General features: G+C 39.0%; 1 protein-coding gene across 2 annotated transcripts in view; it reads right to left on the minus strand.

The window, feature by feature from the left end:
- The window catches only part of unc5db (unc-5 netrin receptor Db), a 360,215-nt gene that overhangs the window by 22,063 nt on the left and 314,447 nt on the right, over positions 1-23,705 (minus strand). For both annotated transcript variants that reach the window (XM_017434898.3, XM_017434897.3), the window contains one exon: positions 8,267-8,494. In XM_017434898.3, coding sequence (XP_017290387.1) covers positions 8,267-8,494 — 228 coding nt within the window. The remainder of the gene's footprint in view (positions 1-8,266; positions 8,495-23,705) is intronic.

A 23,705-nucleotide genomic window follows, 5' to 3' on the forward strand; every position in this document is an offset into this window, starting at 1 on the left:
GCTTATGGCTAAATTAGGGTTAGAGTGCGGGTTTTTGATGTTTGTCTCTTTCTTACTGTTTATTCATTGTCACATGCTGTTTTTATTTTGTTTTTTAATTATGTAAAGCACCTTGAAATGCCTTGCTGCTGAAATGTGCTATACAAATAAAATTTGATTGATTGATTGATTGAAAGTATTTACATAGACTGTGGAAAACATACAGCACACAAGAAATAAAAGCTTTTCTTAGTATGTTTAAAACCATCTGAATGCTGTTTATTTCAGTAGGTTAATGTTCAGTATTTTACTTTCCTGTTATGTTTGTTATTGAAATAAAGACACTCATCTGCTCATTTTGAAAATGAGACAACAGATCTGTGCAGCAGTATCACAAACATACCACAAATGCTCTGTTCTTCATGCTTAATTGGCCATGCTCATTTCACCATGTTTTGGTTAGACATGCCTGGTTCTTTGTGCTTGACTGGGTGTGCTCGGTTCTTTGAGCTCATTTTGCTATGCTCGGTTCTCTGTACTGAGTTGGTCATAGTCAGATGGGTCATAGTCCTGAAGCTGTTTGTCGAGGGACTCCCAGCGGGGATGCTGCAGTGCCTGAAGTACCTCTGGTCAGCAAGTCTGAAGGATGATGCTGGAAGAGGATCCCATTGTAGTATGCCCCAGAAGCTTGGCAGCGAAAAGCTCCCAACCCCACCCCTGTTCAGTCTTGGCTTCACAGAGATGAAATCCATCTGCACCAACTCCATCCAGCATCCCCTTTGGCTGTGTGGCTCCATCTAACACCGTCTCTCTGCCTTCTTCATAGGTTCAGGGTCCATCCACTACCAGTGCTGTCCTCAGCCTTCACACAGCCCCCCAGGCAGGAATACTGGTGGTGGGAACAACCCGGCCACCTCTGGAGTGACCGTCCTTCCGTTGGTTGGGGTGACTGGATTGCCAGCCTCCTCCCCCTGTCTAGAAGGGATGTACTGTGTTCCAGTAAGATCGAAAGGGGATATGCACCAGGCTACGGTGGTTTCAGGCTGCACTCAATCCTTGATACACAAGGTTTGGTCCTGTGCTTTGGTCAAGGCATCATAGGTGAAGAAAGCAGAATTTGTCAAGCTGCAAATGGATTTTGCTGATGTGTCTTCCCTACTGCCTGAACACATACATCTGATACAACAGCTCCAGCCACTTTCCAAAACCTCATGCTGCATATGCTGCCGTCTATCTGGATGATGTGATCATTCATAGTAACACCTGGGTGGAGCATGTGTGGTAGGTGGCTGCAGTACTTGAGTCACTGAGGAAGGCGGGGCTTACGGCCAACGTGAAGAAGTGTGTGATTGTATGGACAGAGGGACAGTATCTTGGGTACTTGTGAGCAGTTGTAACCTCAGATAGAAAGGACTGCAGCCATTTCAGCCTGCCCATGGCCTAAGACTAAAATAGAAGTGAAGAGGGTCTTTGGCCTAGTGAATTACTACAGGAGGTTTATTTAATAAACTTATATCAGGCATTATGTCATAGTTTGGTATTTTCAGTTTGTTGTTTTGATTATTGTCTTGTTTCGGTTTGAGTTATTGTTTCAGTTTAGTTTTTCCTGTTCATGTTTGCTGTCACTATTCACTCCTCCCCAGTCACTCTTTTGCCTTCCTGCCACGCCCATCTACACCTGTCTCTAGTCTGGTTAATTGCTTCACCTGTGTCCACTTTCCAATCACCTCCTGATTTTAAAAACCCGGCCGTTTCTCTCACACACCACTGGATCATTCCGTTTGTCTGCTTGTCTTGCCATGCCCGGTCCCTTGTTATTGTATTTAGTTAATGTTAGTTTTGCTGCCACGCCAGCCTTTTTGTTTGTTTATTTAAAGTAAATAAATTGTTTTCTTTAATTTTAGCCATACGTCTGCGTTCTGGGTTCGCCGCCATCTCTCCGCCTTGTGACACATTATGTGAAAACAGAAGACAAGTATTCTGTAATGAGTCTTCCACCAAGCTCAGTCAAACATTATTGGGGGCAATAAGATAACAGCTGCACAACCACTGCTGTGATAAATTTACCAAGTGCTGTAATCATTTTAACCAGCGTCTGTAGTAAACTTCACTTAAACTAATATCTTAGAGGAAGGGATATAAAGTTGGTGGGCCATATGGCAAAAATATTAAACAATTTTTTTTACAGTTAAAAAAGAATTATAATTTTATTGCAGTTTTTACAGTGATTTTTAACAGTTTAGTAAATTAATAAGCAGTGATTTTTAACAGTTTAGTAAGGTAATAAGCAGTGCATCCAAACTGTTTTCCAATTTGAAAAGATAGCCATAAAATGTTGGTGTATGTTGTCAGTCATCCAGGACATGGAAAATCTATTTAAAAAACAAAAACAACACAACTGGACTTCTGTTCTGCAGTTGAAGACATTTTGCTTCCAGTTTGAAGAGCTTTCTCAATTCAAAATTAGAGAGTGAGGAGTTCTAAGTTTACTGCATGAGATGCAGCTAAATTCACATGCAGATTAATATCACTCCCTTCCCACTGGAGAGTTGTCAGTGTCTCTGTTTGCCTGGCTCAAAAGGTTTTGGTCACATGCATGAAGGTGTACATTAGAGGAAAAATGACTGGGTATCAGACTTAATGCTCCTTTGTAAGTTTTAGAAAGCCTAAATCTGAGACTTCCTCTGTTTAAAGTTGTTTTTTCCTCATTTGGCATAAATGCCTTCCTTCACCTCCTCTCAAATCATCTGGCTTCTCTGTCCAGAACATGAACATTTTGGTCCTCAAAAGAGTGTGTTGTACAGCTGAGCCTTCTCTTGAAGTGCTGGCTCCTCTGTGCTGAGAGGCGGTTTAGTTTCTCCATTATAGAGCTCTGAACATGTGTCTCTATGTGGCCCTGTCATGAACTTGTGGTCTATTCATGATGCCTCTCTTACAATGACTGCTGGAGTTAGACACCAGCTCCCTCAAGATCAGGAAAGGAAAAAGCAGGTAAATAAATGGATGGAGAAGATTGTCCACCTGGCTCTTATTCTGTTTGTGTCTGAATTCTCAGACTTTATGTCGGACTTATTTGTGATTACTGATAAAGTCATAATAATGGGGACTTTCAATATTCATGTAGAAGTTGAAAGTGATAGCTTAAACATAGCCTTTACCAATTTAGTGGAGTCAATTAGTTTTACCCAAAATGTCCACAAACCTACTCATTTTCTTCATCATACTCTTGATCTGGTTCTGACATATGGCATTGAGAATAAGAACTTAATAATACATTCTTACAATCCTGTTCTGCCTGACCATTTTTAAGAACCTTTGAGTTTACATTGACTGACAACACAGCCACAGAGTAAATTTCATTATATTAGATGTTTATCAGAGTATGCTCTAACCAAATCTAAAAAAAATCTTCCAATATTATTTTCCTCTGCCTGCAGAATAATGGAACAGAGAGCAACAACTTAGATTATGTTGCTGATATTACACATCATTTGATACAATTGCTATTCTGAAAAAAATAAATAAATAAAAGAAAGTGATCAGTCAGAGGAAGCTGGCTCCTTGGTTTAATTCAGAATTACACATTTTAAAACAAGCATCTAGAAAGTTGGAAAGAAAATGGCGCTCCACTAACATGGAAGAATTTTATTTAACCTGGACAGATAGCCTGCTAGCATACAAGAAAGCCCTTTGTAAAGCTAGAACTGTATATTTTTCATTTTTAGTAAAGGAGAATAAGAACAAGCCCAGGTTTCTGTTTAGTACTGTAGCTAGACTAGTAAGAAGTCCTCTCTCTGTTGAACCATGTATCCCTATAACTTTAAATAGTGATAACTTCACAAGATTCTTTATAAATACAACTATTTCAGTTAGCTACTGCAGACGCATCTGTAGTAACTAATCATCCCTACATTTGTCTTTGTTTAACTAGTCTTTACATTAACTGTTGTTAATGTGCTGCTGAGGATGTAGAATTGCAACAAAGTGATGATTTGATGCAATCTAGTGGCTTTCTTAGATAGGTAACCTTCAGTAAATGAAATTTTATACTATATCTGAAAGTTTTGTGCAGTGCCTTGAGATGACTTTTCCTGTGAATTAGAGCTATATAATTAAACTGAACTGAACTGAATATTTAAAACAAAAGGGAGCCGTACTGGTGTGTTTCAGTAAATACTGAGTGACTGAGCTGATTGATGACCCAACTCAACAAGACACATTTGTTTTTTTCTGTTTGAAGATGTTGATGATTTTAATGTGAAAGTGAAACCAGGCAGCAGGTTTAAAAGTGGCAACTGATCCAACACACAAATAGCAGCCCATCTGTGCAACTCCTGACAGCTGTCTGTGAAGATTGTGCTCCGTGAAGCACACCAGATGAAAACAAATACTCTCAAGATGCAAAATAATAAAAAAGAAGGTGCAAAAGTTCCATGAGTGTCTTCACATGACATTTCAGAAAATGCATCCTGCAAATCGGCCTGGATTTGACAAAGTTTTATCAACTTGGGCACAGTGTAATGACTTGTGAAGACAACACAGATGTAAATCTGACAAAGTAACCATCTCACAGACACTCTAAACATCCATTCTTTACCTGGTTTTTCTTACTTTTTTTAAAAGGAAAATATGTCCTTAATTAGTTGAGGGAGAATTAGTGTGATTCGATAAATTTCTTTTTTTAAGATATCTACACTTGATGGACTGACCCCTTAAGAAAATAAAAGAAAGAAACTCAAAATTGATGTTGTTGCTCAACCAGGAGTGGATGGTTCATTGGGGCAGGTGAGACCCCAACCTTCTATATGAAAATAAATAATTTACCTTTAACAGTAGTCGTTAGCAGTTATGGGGCAGGATAGGTCAGTGCCCACATTCATCACTGCAGTTATCACATCTCTCTGTCAGAGGCGATCAGAAGGCAGCTGTAATAGATTCTCATTGGGGCAGAGATAAGTCTGCTGGTTTGAGCTCACTACCAACGCTACACCTCACATGATCTTATCAAATATAGGAGTGGTTTCAGCTTACCCTGCTGTGTCAACAGTGGAAGTTTTCTGTATAATAATCCATTTAAAAGACTAAAATTAGAGGTGAAACTAGAAATCAAGCAGCTTGGAAAGAACACAGAAAACCAAGGACGGGGGAGAAATACGACAGGACCTTTTCTCCAACACGGTAGGCCTATTTTCATCTCTGTCCACGCTGATTGCCTGTAGGTGGAGCTTATTGAATCAATTATGTGGCTTCTGAATGATGGCTGGGGATTTAAAACAAAAGGGACAAAAATACATATGCACACACCACTTTCTTTGTATTTTTAGAATTACTTAGCAGAAGTTTTGTTTCCCCATTCAAGTTTGTAATTCTGGAGTACTTTTGTAGAATTATGACATATTAAAAATCCATTAAAACTCCAAGTTGTAAGGCAACAAAACAGAATGAATACTGTTGATTATTTTTTTACAGGTAAAATTAAAAATCCTTTCTTTAAAATACAAAGAAAAAAGGTTTAAGGCAGTTTCAGACCTTTATCAAAATTAAAATGATAGAAGACATTTCTCAACTAAGGTATATAGATTAAACCTAAATGGCAGAAAACAAATGCACATTCAGCTTACAAGTGGTTTAACATGCGTGAGTCACAAATTAAAACAGCAACACAGCAAATTCAAGAGCTTGAAGGGAATTTGAATAAAAACAATCTACTTTGTCATTTTATCACACCTAAAATACAGTCTAAAGAAACTGGATCACAACACTGCAGGTGGGGATGTGGAGGGACAGAAGCAAACCACTCCAGGGTTCTGGAGGTGTCATAAACTAGTCTTTCAGGTCAGTTGTTCACTTTACAACTACAGTCACATTGAGATATGCAGGTTCTGTATCTTGCAGACATAAAGGACCATATGAACAATAATGGTGTCATTAATCGAGAACTCTGTTGGTGGAACATAGAAAGCAATAACAAGAAACTGGTGGAAGAGTGATCCCTCTCCAGCAGTGGACAGATATTGTAAGAGAGATTAGTTGAAATAAAAAGATTCCAGAGAAAATGATTTTGTAAACAAATGAAGAAAATGGACAATGACTCATAATTTACATCTTACTTCAGTAATAGTTATGCAAGCATGTCTTTTTTTTCTTTCTCATGTCTGTTCATGCATGTGCATGTATAAACATGTTTCAGATATGTGTGTGGATATGTGAGCTTGTGTACATATGTTGCAGTCATCAACACCACTTGGCACAACATGATGAATGATTTTGCTGTGGCAAGAAATCATAGACTCTGGCATCTATTATAACTGATATCAGACAGTGTGATGTCACAAAAGAGAAATTGGGTTTTATGATTTTAGAGTTTTATGTATGTTTATATGGAGATTTTTAAATTAATTGTATGTTATTTTAAATTATAGTAACGGAGCTGTTCAAAGAGTTGTTGAAATGTTTTGATTCAAGCATGTGATGCACCTTTATTTGAACATTCTACTGTAGACTTGCTTCCTTTTTCTAAATAACTGTCAGATAATTGACTGGTTGTCTGACTGAAACCAGGTGGGTCTGCTGACTATCAGCCTATCAGTTGCCAGGAAGTAACACCTAGGTGGAATGTATAGATAGAGGTGACCAACAAACAGTCAAAAAAAGGCAGCTGTTACAGTACATCCTTGGCTGATTATAATATTAATGTTTTACTTAGTGCTCCTGAGGGCCTTGTAACTTGTAACTAAAGAGAGGAAGAAAAGCCCTTGTATCCTTGGGTCCATTTGACCCGAAGATCACCGGAGAAAACTCGATGGATATGATTGACCGACATTAGTCTGGCCATAGTCTGTGTAACAAATATGATCTATCTGTTTAACATTTGACCTATTTTCAATCACTTCAGCTCTTTCTGCAGGTAATCAAATGCACATGGTAGGTGGCAGCCAGTCAAAAATTGAGCTTACAAATTTGTAATTTAAGGATATAATACCATTAATAATAGAAAAATATTGTACAAATTTAGTTTGGAATTTTTCCTGACTTTGTAATGAGTACCTTCAAAAGAAAGCTTTTAAAAACCATTTTGACTTCTGATTGTCAGTGAATGTTTAAAGGCAAAGTTAAACCCTTCTGTTATGTTGCGAGTCAAACTGGCCCATTTTAAAGTTACAAATTATTAAAATAAATAAATAAATAAAAAAGCTAAAAGTATTCTTTGGTATGAAAATTCTTCTGTTTGGCTTAAAACTTGTAATCAACATATAAAATGAAAATGGTTCATTTTACATATTTGCAACCCTCATCAGCATGTTCATATTACAAGGATACTGTTTGGGTCAATCTGACCCGGCAGTCAAAGTAAAGGTTAAAGGAGTCAAAAGTTACCATTCACACCATTGTTTTCTTGTCTGTAGTTCCTCCATACATTCTTTGCAATCATATTTTGTGCTATTGTAACCACATATCGACCTTATTCTTTCCTTAAACATAGGCACTTCTGTACTGTGGAAATCAGGAAGTATTCTTCCGGTGTTAGCCTCAGTCCCATTATTAATTACAGAGCTGTTAGCTTTGTTCCTCATAAGTTTGCCAACAATGATAGATGCTAATACTGAATGTAGCTGTATGACTGCTAAATGTTCCTAAATTTGTTTAATTTTTCTTTACCAATTTGTATGTTTGTCAGTGATGGGAGCGCTGAAATGAAAATGCTCCTCCAAAAGTGTGAAAACTGGAAGGAGCAAAGTAGGCGGAGCAGCTTATTGGCAATATTATTTTTTTAGCTGGATCAGGAATAATATGTCAGGACTTCTTGTATTTTTAACATTTTGGAATATTAAACTTTTTTACAAAAGATTTTTGCATAGAAACACATTCATAATCAATTTCTTCAAAACATTGTTCTCTGAAGTCTGCTTCAGCATATTTGCTCTATTTTTGCCCTCTTATACTACTTTTAACTGCAATTTGGTTAATTGTAGATTTTAGCTTCGGTTTTTCAACATTTTGCTTTTAGCAACTGTTTTGATGGTTTTAGCTTCTGTTGTGCTTGTTTTAGCTTTAACAAATCATTCTTCACTAAATTTCAGCAGAATCATTCAGCACTCAGCATTCACACAGCATTTTTACAAAAAAAGTAATTTCTTGAGTTATGAGATACTTTGCCAAAGGAACAGACAAACCAGCACAAGAGTAGACATGGACAAAAACATGATTACTCTTTCACCTTTGGGACAATACATATTTATGATTCAAGCTCTGCCAGTTAAACAAAGGGTTAACAGTTTGCCCCCACCTGAAAGGCGTGCGGTGTGTCGTCCACACAGTACACACGCAGGTTGTAGTTTGTGGAGCCAGTCTCCAGGCACCCAAACACGGCCACCTTCAGTCTCTTCATGGCAGCCTGCGTCAGGGGCTCCCCCACCAGGGCATACGAGCCAGGCTGGTCCAGCAGCAGGTGGCAGCTACTCGAGTCCATCAGACAGTAACAACAAGTTGACTCCTGTTCCACTGACATCACTTCCTGCAATGAAGAGCAAAGATTGTGTTCAGTAAGAGCGGCTTCACTGCCAAAGCTTTAAAGTACTGAACCCTGCAAGAGAAAATGGATGAAAAAAGCAAAAAGTGTATTTAAGGCTCTGTTTACATGAGAACGATCTCTGCAAATGTTGGTGTTTTTTTTATTTTTATTGAGGTGAATCAACAACAACAACAACAACAAAAAACTTATTTACATGGATAATCTGCTGTAGTTTTCATGCCAGGTAGGGTTGACAGATAGAAAATGACAAATTATCACAGTGTCACTCTAAAATGATTGTATTTTGACCCAAACTATGGTATGTGCTGAGTGAGGTGTGTTTTCTCAGAGGGGGAGGTTGTAAGATTAGTTGTGTGTTGATATTGGTGGACATGTGCACAGGAAAGGAGGAGGACTTGACCCTAAAATTATGTTATAAAAGAGTAATTATCATATATCTGGCAACACTAATATTGGGGTTTCAACAAAGCAAGCATGCAATTTGGAGCATGTAGACAGTTACATCCAAAACGGTAATTACTCAGACATTTGTTTGGACTGACAGTGAGGTTGGGTTGCTGCTACATGTTACAGAGTAACATAAACAGCTCTCTGTGAGGTTTCAAGTTTTCTCTCTGTGTCTTTATGGGTTTTGTTCGTTATCTTGTTTTCCTTTTTGTACTGCCTCTATCTCCAGTGTTTTTCCACTCATCCTCAGTCTTCACTCGATTTGCTGCCACGCCCACCTCTACCTGTCACGCACCTGTGCCCACTTACCGATCATCCTCTGTGTTTTATAAGTCCGGTCTCTCCGCTGGTTCATTGCTTTTGGTTCATGCTTATCGTCCTTCGTCCTTGTTATCTCTCCATGCTTCACTTGTTTTTGTTTGTACTTAGTCTTAGTTTTTGCTGCCACGTCAGCCTCTTGGTTTTTGTTTGTTTTTATTTAATAAATTAGTTTTCCTTTAAGATGAGTCTGCACTCTGGGTTCGTCTCCGTTTCCCCACACCCTGACACTCTCTGCTAGTATTGTTGACGTACTTGTGCAGAACAGCTATTGACTGCAGCTGTCTGTGGTGCGCATGTGCATTTTTACACCACTGACGGAGGTCCCTAGAAAATCTCCACTCAGACCTGAGAACTGTTGTCGTGTACACGAATGGCTGAACTGCTTCACTCAAAAAACAGCATTGTGTAAGCAACCCCTAAGTGTGGACTCTTCTCCCCTGTTCTGTGCTCTTCACCTGCAGGGCACACAATGCATGCTGCTTCTTATGTGTAGGGAGACTGAGTCTCCTGCTCTGAATCTATAACCCCACACATAACCGCTCTCAAAAAAAGACTAAATAAAGAACAACTAAAAACTGGACAGAAATGAACTATTATCAAAGTGTTTTACCCTAAAAAATACTTCTCATCATGACAGATTACTCCTGTGATTTGGAAGATGTGTGCTGTGGAAGTAGAGTGCAGAGCAGGGGAGAAACACTTTGAGGGATCTCACAAAAGGTTTGTGGGTTCTCGCAAAAACCCATCTTCTTTCCTCCATGTACCCAGTGGAGTTCAGCATTGTTGCTACTCTCCTCCAAAATGCCACCAGCTGCTGGTCTGTCGCAGTGCTTTCTACTAAGTTCTCAGACAAACGTGGAGGCAGACCTTGGACAGAAGCTGGTGCTGCTGCTCACGTTTCTCCTTTTCCTCCTCATACACGTGATGCTAGGACATGTTTTTGATGACCTGACAGACACAAAGCACCTGGAAAAATAAGCTACTTCCTTTTCAGTCTCCCAGCAACCAGCGCCAAAAATGGGTGCAAGTGTGCACCCTTCTCTCCTGCTCTGCGCTCTGTTCCCACAGCACATATCTTTAGAAACCACAGGAGTAATCTGTCATGATGAGAAGTATTTATAAACTAAAACACTTTGATGTTAGTTGATCTCTATCCATTATTTGAGCGGTGCCACTGATTCAGAGGAGAAGACTACATAGGAAGCAGCATGAGCTGTGTGCCCTGCGGGTGTAGAGCACAGAGCAGGGCACACGCCTGAATAAAGTTGGGATCTCGCTAACATTTTGCAGTATTTTGCAAAAGTACATCTTCCTTTTTCTCTCCATGTCCCTTGACGGGCTCAGTAGAACAGTAATCACACCATAAATACCACTTTTTATGTAGATAAAGTCCAACAAACGTGTAAAAAGAACTGTCTGGTTGAGCTGTTATAAACCACATAAAAATTTTTTTGGAGATTAAAAACTTAGTGTCCATTACAGACAAACCTAATTTGATCGAGGGATATAATTGAGGGTCAAACTAATTCTTAGCTTTTATCATCATTGGCATCAGGCTTTTTGGGTAAATCTAACTCTGAGGTCTTGAGGTAATTTCATCTGAAAACTCAGCATTTATCCAGAAATGACACAGAGAACGTAGAGGTTCTGATAACACTTTGAACATATTTCCTCAGAGCTCCTGCAAAACACATCCTACCCCGTGCATGCTTACCAGACGCTCCAGGAGTAGTAAACTTGTGTAACATGTAGATGATCAAACAGAAATGAAGAGTTTAGCAAAAGAAGAAAACTCTGAGAAGAATTAAAGGACATCCAGCACCAACCTGTTCCTGTTCTTATAGTTTTCATGCCCTTCTCAGAATGTTGTCACACAGTGTGTTGTGATCCCCTCCCAAGCAAGGAGACAAAATCCATGAAATCCATGTGAAGCCACGATTTAATGAGGAGCTGTGGAACCAAACAGCAAGCTAAAACAGCTTCTCTCTCTCACAAATAATCAAGTTAATGGGCAAAATGCCAATTAAAATTCACTTTAGCAGTCGCAGCCATGCATGACATCAAATCTGTCCATGCCACATGACAGCACTTTACAAACTCCTGCTAGAATAAGTGTGCTTTAATTTATAAACACCTATTACTATTCTGTTCAAACTTTTTTGCCATGTACCTTCTTGTTTTTAACTTGCCATATTTCTTACATAAAACGTTGTAGAAACAAAAACAATGTGACCCTCAGTTTTCTGCTGCTCACCTGTTAGGAATCTTTAGGATCAGACTTATAGTTTTCATACAGAGATCGTTTGTTTGAGCCTCAAGTGTGTTACATACTCTGCAAGAACCAAGAAAATTGTTTGTTTACTCAAGGTGGCAAGAAAAGAACAAAGTTCTTTCTGGCTAGAGCAATTCTTACTTCATGAGAAACTCAAGTGTAGAACTTCTGAGAAAGGAAAAGTTGGGACAGCCACGCCCACTTCAAAATCCTGACCAATCATACAATAGTTGTCGGACACCACCTGCCTTCAGTCTGTAGTCCCATCTGCCTCCGTTACCTTGGCAGTCAGGGAGTGACAGTCACAGGCGTGTGGTTACCATAGTGACCACAATGAGCCACTGACAGCAGCTTTCACATTTCTTCTGATCTTGGTTTTCTTTACCCTTATTATTCCATCCATACATCAGAATGCAAACATCTGTTAGTTTTTTCTAAAGTTATGTTGGAGTTTTGTGCTGAAGCTGCATTCACTCCTTTCATCGTTTCTGCCAAAAATGTTATAGTTAACTTTGTAAACATCTTTGTGAATGTAGATAGCAGGTCCAAACAATACACAAAAAAGAAATAGTTTTAATGAACCGTACCTCTGTTTATCTGGGGGATTTGACTGAGAAAAATGCTAATGTTTGTTCTAGACTTGTCATGACTGGAGTTGCAGAAAAGAACAAATCAATACCATCTTTATCCTTTATGTGAAACCCTGACAGAAATGAAAATCTTCCAACTGAGCGGATTTCCTGTCAGATGTTTGATGAAAACAGTATGACATTTCCTCAGGATCAAACTAACAAAACTGCAAACCCCAAACTTTGTGTAGCTCTGGTTGGTAAGGTAAGTGAATCATGCAACAGTGCTGCTCTGCTCAGAGAGGAAGTGTTACCACTTGGTTCAGCGACATTCATGTCAGGTGCTGGGACTTGTGTGAACACCTTATGTTTATGAATTTTGTGTTTATGCTTTTGAAATCCTTCTAAGCACAGCTGAACACGCTTGCATTATGGCACTGAATAATAACATATTGTACCTGGGAGTGCTGAGGAGTCTTTTGTGACTCGTATGCATTTTAATGACAGCTGAAATGAGGGTATTTTAATGGCACGAAGCATTTGCAGGTATTATGCACCTTGCAGCCCTTCTTCCTGTGTCTCTTTAGGTTAAACCTCAGCGGTAAGTCATTATTTCCACCCAAGAAGCTCTAAGGATTTCTGTGCCCTTTTAATATTACAGTGAAATCTCAAAGCAACATGAATCTTGACTTCAGTTCTGTTTCTCTGCTCTTTTCTCTCCTCTCACTCAGAACTCAAGCACAGCTTCAGAAATTGCCTCTTTTTTTGTCAGACAAAAGCAAACAGTGAATGCTTGTAAAAGACGAGGTGAGGTAAACAGGAGTCTGAAGTCAAAGGAGAAGCAAAGAAGATGTTTGTGTTAAAAAGGCTTTTTTAAAAGAATAATCCATGTTTTTTTCCTCTTTATTTATTGACAGTACTTTTCACTTTGAGTGCTTTACCTGTTATTACTGCACTCAAACTGTATAGTGACAATAACAAGCAATAATAAGCCGCAGTTGATTTTTTACCAGAGCAATTCCTGACCCTGAATGTGAAGTACTCTCAAGGTGTTAAATGTTTCTGTGTCAATACAACCCCGAGAAATGATCCAAATATCAATATGTTACGTTCAGAAACCTGTTTTATGATTTATAATAATGACAAAACTGAAAGGACCTTGACACAAACAAGGAGAATTGCTGTTTAGATGACAGTTCATTAAATTGTGTCTTTGTTTAGGGTTTTTGTGAGGTTTTTATTGTCTGTGATCTCTCCTTGCTCAAGGTTTTGTCAGGGCTTGTTTCACCAGCATGATGGACGGCTGTTTGCCATGTAATGCCTATACAATACAAGACAACTTTATTTATAAAGACCTTTAAACAGCACTGTTGGCCAAAGTGCTGTACACTGATAAATTAATAGACTAAAACAAGAATTCATAACATAAAATTCCAAAACGAGAATAAAAAGAGTTGTTTCAGGAGAGGAATTGTGTCAGCCTGCCTGATGTGTAAAGTCAGCTTGTTCTACAGTTTGGGGGTAGTGACTGAAAATGCCCGGTCTCCTCTTTAATTATGGGACCACCAACAGCACCTCATCTGAGAGAACATGAGGGAACGTACAGCTGGAGCAGGCTGGACAGATATTGCAGGGTAAGACCATGAATACATGTAAAAACAAATAAAATAACTTTAAAATCAATCTAGAAACAATCTAGAAGCTAGTGTAGTGAAGCTAAAATGGGGTAATGTGCTGTTATTTTCTGATACCTGTTAAAAGACGTGCAGCTGGGTAAGTAACTACTGGCTCAGCCTGAGATAAAGTGTGCTGCAGTAATCTAAACGGGTCTAGATGAAATTTGTAAATCTATTTGACATTTGAAAGTTGTCTCCAGTGATAAAAGCTAAACATGACCATTGATTTAATCTATCAAGTTTAAAATCATTGTCCAGCCTCACACCCAGGTTTGTTGGTGTCTGAGTGAGATATTGTGTTAAAGGACCCAGATGAACACAGACTTTGGAAGCGTTACTGGGCCCAACAATATCTCTGTCTTTTGTTCATTCAAGTGTAAAAGGTTCACTGACATCCATGCTTTGATTTCTGCAATGCAATCCAGGAGTTGGTTCAAAAAGCATTGATTTTCTTGTCTTTGTGGTGGATAAATTTGACTGACATCAGCAGAAAAATGGAAAGTGATACCGTATTTCTGGAGACTAGATCCATGAGGAAGTAAGTACAAGGAGAGGAGAAAAGGGACAAGTATAGAGTCCTGAGGCATACCATATGTAAGAGGTGCTACAAAGGGAATTGACAGCTCAAACACAAAAACTCCTCTGTTAAACAGGATCTAAACCATTCTAGAGCATCACCCTGAATGCCCACCCAGTTCTTCAGGCGAGACAAAAGGATCTGTGTGTCCACTGTGTCGAAGGCAGCTGTTATGTCCAACTGCATCAAAACAACACAGTGACCAGTCTATGGCTAAACAAACACTTAAAAATCCTCAACAATGACGACTCACTACTGTGGCAGGTTTTAAAACCAGTCTGAAACACCTCAAGACGGTCATGTTCATTTGAGTATGAAGTCAATTGGCAGTAAACAATCTTCTCCAGGATCTTGGAAAGGAATGGGGGCTTTGAGATTGGCCTAAAACTTTAGGTACAGTGGTGTCCAGTCCTGGTCCTGGAGGGCCACTATCCTGCATGTTTTAGATGTTTCTCTGCTGCGCCACACCTGATTTAAATGAGTGATTAACAGGCTTCTGCAGAACTTGAAGACCTGCTGAAGAGCAGGGAAACATGTAAATCATGCAGGATAGTGGCCCTCCAGGACCAGGACTGAACACCACTCATTTAGTATAATTAACTACTCATAGTTGATTGTGTAGATTGTATTCTTAAGTAAAGTCTAGGGCAAGAGCATCAGAGAGTTCTGAGATTTGAACCATGATTGTGAGTCACCAACACATTGTTGTACACCAAAGCACCAGGCATGACCCAACTCAAAAGTTGCCTGTTGTCACTAAATGATGCCATCACCTAACTTGCATAATTGACCAGAGAGGAACAATGTCAACAAAAAGTCAGTAAAAATAGCCTGAACATGTTAATGAACTTTCTTCTATCGTTTCTTATTTTAATGTCACAATTCCAGCCCACCTCTTTTATCCAGGCTTGGGACAGGTAAAATTGAGCCAAAAGATCAAAGTTATTTTAGTGCAGTGATTTCGTTTAGACAGAGAAAATGTAACATTTACATTTCACCATGGATGAAGTAATCAGTCAGCGGCTGCTTCACACGTGTACATTTCATTACCAGTCTGGATGCAGTGAGGTGAATATCTCTTGTTTTGACTGTAGCTTGGAGCTGGGAGGGACGCTGCATGAGGACTGAGCCACCTGTGAGTGCTTTGGAACAAGGAGGAGCACATGGCTGCACCTGCTGCTTATTGGAAAGAACAGTAATTGCTTTTATGTCAGTTTTCAAAAGTCTCCATTATTGCTAGAAAAAGTTGGTAGATTTGTCACCTTTTTGAAAAACAATCACTAGAGAAGCCTGAAAATATAACTTTGTCGTTTCAAAATATTGCTAAATATAAGGACAAAGTTGCTGAGTTAGCAACACTGGTCAAATCTTCAGCCCTCAGAAGACTGGGGCCTTTAGGCTGAAGGCAGTCGGGGACATGTCGGGCATGTTTATTGGGTAACCAAGGCCAGATTCACAACTGATTCAGGCAGCGGCACCAAAGAGGCAATCTGTTGTTAGACACAGGACAAGAGGCATTTTACCCACGTGAGCCCCAAGGAGAGCAATAAACAAAGAATAGACAGCCACCTATCCTCACTCTGTCTTCTTGGATGAACATCAGAAGCATCCTTGTTGTTTTGTTCATCAATTTTCTTTAGCTCCTGTCTACACCTGGCTGGTACCTGTTGTTGGCAAGCAGACTCTTCCCTCGTCAGCTCAGTGAGTCTTTGTTTGAGTGGAATAAACCTGGAGAACTCGCAGCCACTGAGTCGGGCAATGTTGATCATGAGAGAACTAGCTCCAACCAGGATAGGCTTTGGTAATGCTAGACTGTCAGCCAATGACACTTTTATTTAAAACTACTTCTTTACTGCACAATCTTTGGAAACCTAGCAGTATTGATGAGTCAAGCTCTTTTTTTGAGCTTTTACCAAAACAAACAAACAAACAAAAATGGTACTTATTTTAACACACAGAGAACTACTGGATGTGGTGGAAGAGTAGTGGCTGTTAAAGAAAGTATGGCTATTTTGCTGATTTTAGTGAGAAATTACTTACTTTTAACAGTAACCACTCAAGGCAACAAACTAACAACAAAGAACATTTTGCCATGCAGGATCTCAGGTAAACTTGGGTCATGTGATTTGCTGATGTAAGCTGATCTTTATAGACATCAACAGAAGGCTCGACTTAAGACCAGGTTGAATCTTGAGCACATGGTTCTCACTTTATATTGTGTCTGGTACCTGGTTTTGTCAGGAGGCCCCTCATTACATCCTTAGGTGATATGAGATGTACTGCGTCCTGTGTGTGGTCATTATTAAACTTCCAGGCTGATGAGTACCTTTTTGCACTCTTTTATGTTCTTTGCTTAGTATGGAAGGAAGAAGTGAGACAGAAAAAAATGTGAGAAAAGAAAGAAAAGAGGGGTGCTAAGAAAAAAGGTTAAGGTATCGGTAGAATGACATTTCAATGGTATTACAGGAAAATGTATAAAAGATGAAGTAAGATTTAGGGCAGTAGTACTAGGGAGGTACACTAACCAAGGGCTGAGTTAAGAGTTTAATTGGTGAGGAAGTGTCTTGAGAAGGAGGAAGGGTAGGAGCTGAAGTCCTTGGGAAAATGTATAAACCTTGTGTGGAACTGCAGTTTAGTCAGTGTCTCACTGAGCTGCAACTGTTGGAGACTAGTTGGTGAACAGCATTCTTGAAGGAGTCTCCAAAATATATCAGAACATTTGTGGGGGGGTTAAATTTCCTTGCTTGAGTTGCAGAGTTGCTTGAATTTTGAAGAGTTAAAATTTTCTCAAACTCTTCTCAGCTGCAGGCATCTTCAACCTGTTTCTGTTTCCACCTAGAGATGCATGCCATCAGGGCCGTAGCTCCCACTGAGGACACCGAGGTCCGGACCTCAGTGTTTCTCTGCTGTGTTTATTATAAAAACATGAATCCAAACAAGGCTTTTGAACGGCGTGGTTCTCTGCGTAGCTCCACCAGTTTCCTGTAGGAGGCGCTGCAACTGTGTGCAGCTGCAGCCAAACTCAATGTCTACGAAGAAGAGCGCAGCTTTGCTACCTTACTGCTAAAATAAAGAGCAGAAGAAGAAGAGCGCCACTTACAGTGAAACACAACCGAGGTAACTCGCTGAAAATATTCTCCTTCAATTCCATTTGTTCAGTAGTCTTCACCCTTCACAACACCGTTTGTTGAGCTTAGTTAAAGCTGTTTTAACTAGAGACGTTGTTTGATTTGTGTTGACACATTTTTTTGTGAGCAGCTGTGACAGACTAATGTTTCTATTTCAAGAGCTGATGTTTCCATCCATTAAATTAAGACAAGTTTTTTTTCCTTTTTGTTTCAGTTTGACCTTTTTTTAAAAACTGGTTTTAGAAATGAACATAAATCAGTTGTTTATTTCATACAGACGATGAGTGCGATGAAAAGACAGAGAAGTGACTTGCAATGATGCATAGAAACAGAACACTTGATCTTGAACTGAGGCGCTCAGATGCCTCTGGACACAGCAGAATCTCACTGGTATTTGATAAAAAAGTGAAATCTCTGCTAAAATCTTGTGTTTTGAATCAACATTCATATAAACTAATTCATGTCATTTCAGTGAGTCATCATGGTTGTGCCCTGAGTCCTCTGTTGCTTCAGATGAGGCTGATCCCCATGGATTTACAAACACACACAAATACATGACATATACACATTCAAGTCACTTGTTTTAAATAAATGCTTCTATTTTAATTAAGTTTTGATTGTAACTGATGTGCAGGGGGATAATGAGTGGTTGACCTCAGTAGTTTTAAGTCTGGCCACAGCCTTTCTGCTCTGACAGAAAACATGACCAGGTCTAAAAACCACATCAATAATAAATAATATTTATTGGAAAAATTGGTTCATATCTGCCAATCTTTATTTCAGAAGCGTACTCCTGTAAAATAATTCAGAAAAGAAATGGAGGTAGTTTCCAAGGTGGGTATGATGCGGGCAAATGTAGATGGAAATTATTTTATGACTGAGTCTAAAAGAATATTTTAGATTTGTAGGTCATGATCATTATGTCATATAATTTAGGTTATTGAAATAAGATGTCATACTTGTTGAATGTGTCAGGGCCAGGTTAATATGTTCCATTTAGATTACTGAATCTCTCTGTTGTATCACCATCTGGGTCTGTGAGCGTGCCATGCCACGCTAATATTTACTTCATCTTTTGTGTTACCCTTCATCACACTTTCATCAGATCTGTATATTCTTAACTTGTGCTCTTGCTAAACAAGTTCACCATTTATTTAAAAAAAATCCACCACACAAATCATGCACACAAAAATAGGCCGCACAACTCACTGGTTGCAAACACTCTGTATTCAGAGAGACAGCAAATGAAACAATTGCTTATTTGTATAATGTCAGGGTGTCATGAGACCACTTCTTTTTGTCAGTCTTTAAAGTTGAAGACAGAATTAATTCTTAGATGTTGTTGTGACACAGACTTTTTTTTGTGTTACACAAACTAATCTACATGGAGCTTAAACGGGGCCATGGATCTCAAAACGTCAAAAGACTTTATTTTATGTCAAAGGACAAGCAACTTACCACACCTTACTCTTTAGCTGGCAAATGACCCAGATAGAAGTGATGACGAGCAAAAAGGGGAGAGTTTATCTGTCTTTCATGGGCAAAAAGAGTTTTCTAGTTAGTGCAGGAACCAACTGTTAGAGAGATAAATGTGTCTCTCGCTGGTGGATCTAAGTGGAACATCTGGTGTATGAACCAGTTGATTGGCTGCTTGAAATGCTGTTCTAAATCTGTTTTCTCACAGTCTTCACAAGCAAGATGAAAAGGAAAAAGAAAGAAGAAAAATGTCTGCTTCAAATCAAAAAGACAGAAACAGGAGATAACTTGTTGTTAGACTTACAGTGAATGGTAAGAGGTAAAAAAAAGATGAATTTGAATGTCTGAAAACTCCCAGCTGACAATCTGAAGCAAAGAAATAATAATTTCTTGTTTTTGGACCATTCTCTTTAAACCTTAGAGATGGATGTGTGTTAAAATCCCAGCAGATCTGCAGTTCTGAACTACTCAGACCAGCCTGCTCGAAGTCACTTAAATACCCTTTCTTCCCCGTTCTGATGCTCAGTTTGAACTGGAAGTTGTCTTCACCATGTCTAGATGCCTAAGAGCATGGAGTAGCTCCTGTGTGAATGGCTAAATATTTGTTTGTGTTAATAAGCAATTGAACAGGTAGATCTGATAATGTATTTCATCAGTTGGACTATTAAAAGTTTTGAGTGTTTATTTGATTAAAGATCAGATTGTTGACACCCTTTTAGAATTTGTTGTCCCACACAAATACACGTTTTACCCCTCATTGTGTTGCTTTGGATCTGGTCACCCTGTTTGGACGATACTTAAAAAGAACTGCTGCAGCTTTAGTCTTGGAGACAGAAACGTTATTCAAGACAAAAGGAGACAATGCAGGCAGCAGGCAGCTGCCACGTAAAAAGCACGCTCATTTAGGACCTGACAACCTCCACAACAGTCAGGAGCAAACCTGAACTGTTCATTATTCTGATCCATGCTGCCTTTGCCAAAACCTTACATCATTTTGCGAGTGGTTACCAAAAACCAAGAGTGACTAATACAAGGTGACAACAGTATTTAGAGGATGTAAAGTCTTTGGGCGAGGGATTGAAAGTCTATAGATTTCATCAGGACAAGTGAAACAATCAGAATTATGGGAAGAGAAAAAGAGAAAAACAGAGTCAAGCTGGAAAAAATACAAAATTTTATTTTAGAAAGAAACACAGTTAAATACAAAACAAACAAAAAAAAGCTGCAGTGCTTGGTAGTTGTTTGTAATTAACTTTCAGCATGGTCACCAGAGTAATAATCCCAGTGTCACGCTTTTTCTTGATGTTATCATCAACTCTTCCCTTTCTTAACAACCCATGTTGCTCGTCCCAATGCTGAATGACTCAGGCCGGGCCTGTCCCTGGCCATTACAAGCTGTAATTGTTTCTTTATTTTCCCCCTGACAGATCGGTGGTGTTGCATTCATGCGGCCTCATGTCAAACACCGGAGCTGCAGAGAGTAGGAGGTCGCATCGGTCAGCCCATGAAACGAGCCCCAACAGTCCTTCATGATTGACACATAACTCATGGGTTGTATGTCACACTGACTAACCAGGGGCCCTAAGGAATCCATTAAATTTCCATTATCTAATTTTATTTTTTAAATGTCATATTTTATGATATAACCACATTTTCACCTAAAAAGTGTCTTATTATATGATTGAGTAATAAAACCTAAACTATGCAATAGTAAAATATGAAGATTTTTATTAACATTAACAAATCTTTAAAAAAAAACAACCACTAGATGGATTTTAATGAAACTCTCAGAAAGAAATCATTAGAATTACCCTTACAACTGATTAACTTTTAGAGTCACTTCAACTCAAGATGGCTACCACTTGCCAACTGACGTTAGAATACTCAAAAATTGCTATACACAGACAATTTGTACAAATATTGAGATAAAATTTGATGTGTTAGTAAACTATCATCCTCAACACATACTTTGAATGCTCCACATTGCATAAGAACTTTGCCTAAAACATTTGTATTTTATTTTTTAGATTTGATTTCAGTTCAACTTTTATTAATATATTAAACTCTACATCCTTTTCATTACAGGAGGGACAGAAAAACTGTCATCAGCAAACTTCACCAATGGTTGGTGAAGAGGATGAAGAGCAGCAGAGATCACACAACCTTGTGGGGAGCTTGGAGAGATGATGAGGACTTCTGTTAATGTGTTACTTTAGTAAGAAAATCTAGAAGATGATCTGGCGTCGACTGTGAAGTTTCTGTTAAAATATGGAGTTGCAGGGTTTTAAAAGCCAAAGAAAAGTCAACAAACAGGAGCCTGGCTGAGGTGTTGGGTTGCTCCATGTGCTTGTGGATGATGTCGATAACATAGGCTTTAGCACTGTCAACACTTCTTCTTGGCCAGGATGCAAATTGGAGGTGGTTGAGCTGTGAATGGGTCTGGGAGAAACCCTCTCCATGACCTTCTCCATGGCTTTCATGACATGAGAGGTGAGGGCCACTGATGAAGGTCCTTAAGGCTTAAGACCAGGATGAAGAAGAATTGGGGGAACTCCTTGTGGAAGTACAAATGATGGAAAGACACAGAAAGAAGCTCAATGTATGGTGTCCACAGTTTCCCCCTGACAAGCACAGTGGAACATCAACAGAGGCTCACATAGAAACACATTCCTCCGCCATTTTGTTTACCTGTAACCTCATGGTCATGGTCGAGTCAGATGAGGATGCCGAATGAGTCAATGTGGAATGTGTGGTTATTGTTATCCTTGTTGAGTCATGTTTCTGTAAACGCCAGGATAAATGCACTTCTGTGGTCAACATTTGCCTGGAGTTCATCCATCTTGTTGCACAGGGAGTGGATGTTGGTGAAAATGACCACCAGCAGTGGCTGTTGTTTACACATCTCCCACCAAAGCCTCCCTTCTTTTTTCCCCATTTCTTTGTCTTGTTACGCCTCCATTTGAAGTCAACACAATCAGCTCCCGGAGTGAAATTGCTGACCATGTCAAGGTTTACAAAATGCAGGAACTACAGAGCTAGTAGAAGGTATGCAAATCCAATGGGGTTCATTTCAACAAAAAAAAAAAACAAGTACAGAAAAACAAAGGCGCAGGGCCAATCAGCTGATGGGTGTGAACAAAAGTGAGGCCTCTAGGGGTGTGCCATATCGTCTCGTTTACGGTAATACCAGTGGAGTTTTTGACATTGTTGAAAAAAAATAATATTGTGATATTATATCAGTAATTTAAGTGAGCCTGACATGTGCAGCACGAGGTGCTATGTGGGTCACACTTCTTACCAGTTGGTGGCAGTAATACTTCCTATAGTTCTTTACAAACCGCCATTAAAACAAGGAAGAAGAAGAAGAGCGAGGCGCTGTGAGGGCAACATAGCAAACATGGCAGAGCACAACACGGAAATACCTCCCGAGAATCCCAACTTAATTCCAAAAAAAAGACCTACTTCTGTTGTTTGGAATATTTTGGATTTTAAAATAGAAGATATGGATCAGACCAGCATATTTTACAAGTCATGCAAGCATGTTGTGTCAGGTAAGGCTGGAAACACCTCAAATCTCTTTATAAAAAGTAAAAACAGAAAACAACAGTTTTGAAGTTACATATTTATTTGTGCAAAGCCAATAAAAAAATAAAAAAACAGAAAATGTGGAATATCGTTACTGAGTTATTTAAAAAATATATATTGTGATATTATTTTTTGGCAATATGGCCCACCCCTGGAGGGTGCCACTTGCACTTGGCTTTGAAGGCTCTGGGCAAAACGTGTGAAATGTTCTCCAGTAAAGTTAGAGTTGCTGACAAAAATCACACAAATGTGTGTAAACGTATATTAAGAGCAGACATAAAAATAAAAAACTGCTCTAGACACCAGGCAGTCGAGTGCAAGAGCACTGACCTAGAAAAGAAAAAGCATGTAATGTATAATTGGCAGTGCCATTAAGGTTTATAAAAATGTTTGCATGAAGTACTATACAATTGTTGACCTTGTTAAGATCTTAGAAATCCATTTTTATCTTGGCTGTGGTCTACTTTGACATCTTGTTAGCTTAGTAATTTATCAGATTTATTTAGTTTTTTCCAAACTGAGGTTGTTCAAAGACCTATTTACAACAATTTTGTTTTCAAAACCCCACCTCAAAAAAATCTGAATTATCCCTTTATATTCCCCCACAGAACTTCAATCAAGGTGATAAAGTCTGGACTTGGACTGAATCTTTGCAATACCTTGCTTCTTTTCCTTTCAGCCATTCTGTTGTTGGTTAAAAGTTGAACAAATGCAGCTCAGTGCCACAACAGTGTTTGCTTGGATTCAACAAGCTGGAGTCCCAGAATCCCATGAATGCTAATATTGCTTTAGGTCTGTCAGTACCTTGGTTGCCACATCAGAAAGGTATTAGTGACAGATCAATGTCAAGTCCCTTACTCCTCCACTTTACTTTCATATGACACTAACAAAACAAATGCCCATCTGGTCTGGTTTGAAAGTTTTTGGTTTGCGAATGATGCAAAATTTGCAAAGTACCACAAGGTACAAGGTGGAAACAAGTCAAACCTATCATGCCTCCACCACCATGCTTGATAGTTGTTATGAGATGTTTGTGCCAACATATTGTTTGTTTTTGCTCCAAACATGCTGCAGTGCATTAAGGGTAAACATGTCTACTTTAGTCTCATTTTGTTCTAGAAATCTTGTGGTTCATTCAGATG

The sequence above is a fragment of the Kryptolebias marmoratus genome, linkage group LG1 (assembly GCF_001649575.2).
Source record: "Kryptolebias marmoratus isolate JLee-2015 linkage group LG1, ASM164957v2, whole genome shotgun sequence".
Classification (NCBI taxonomy): Eukaryota; Metazoa; Chordata; class Actinopteri; order Cyprinodontiformes; family Rivulidae; genus Kryptolebias; species Kryptolebias marmoratus.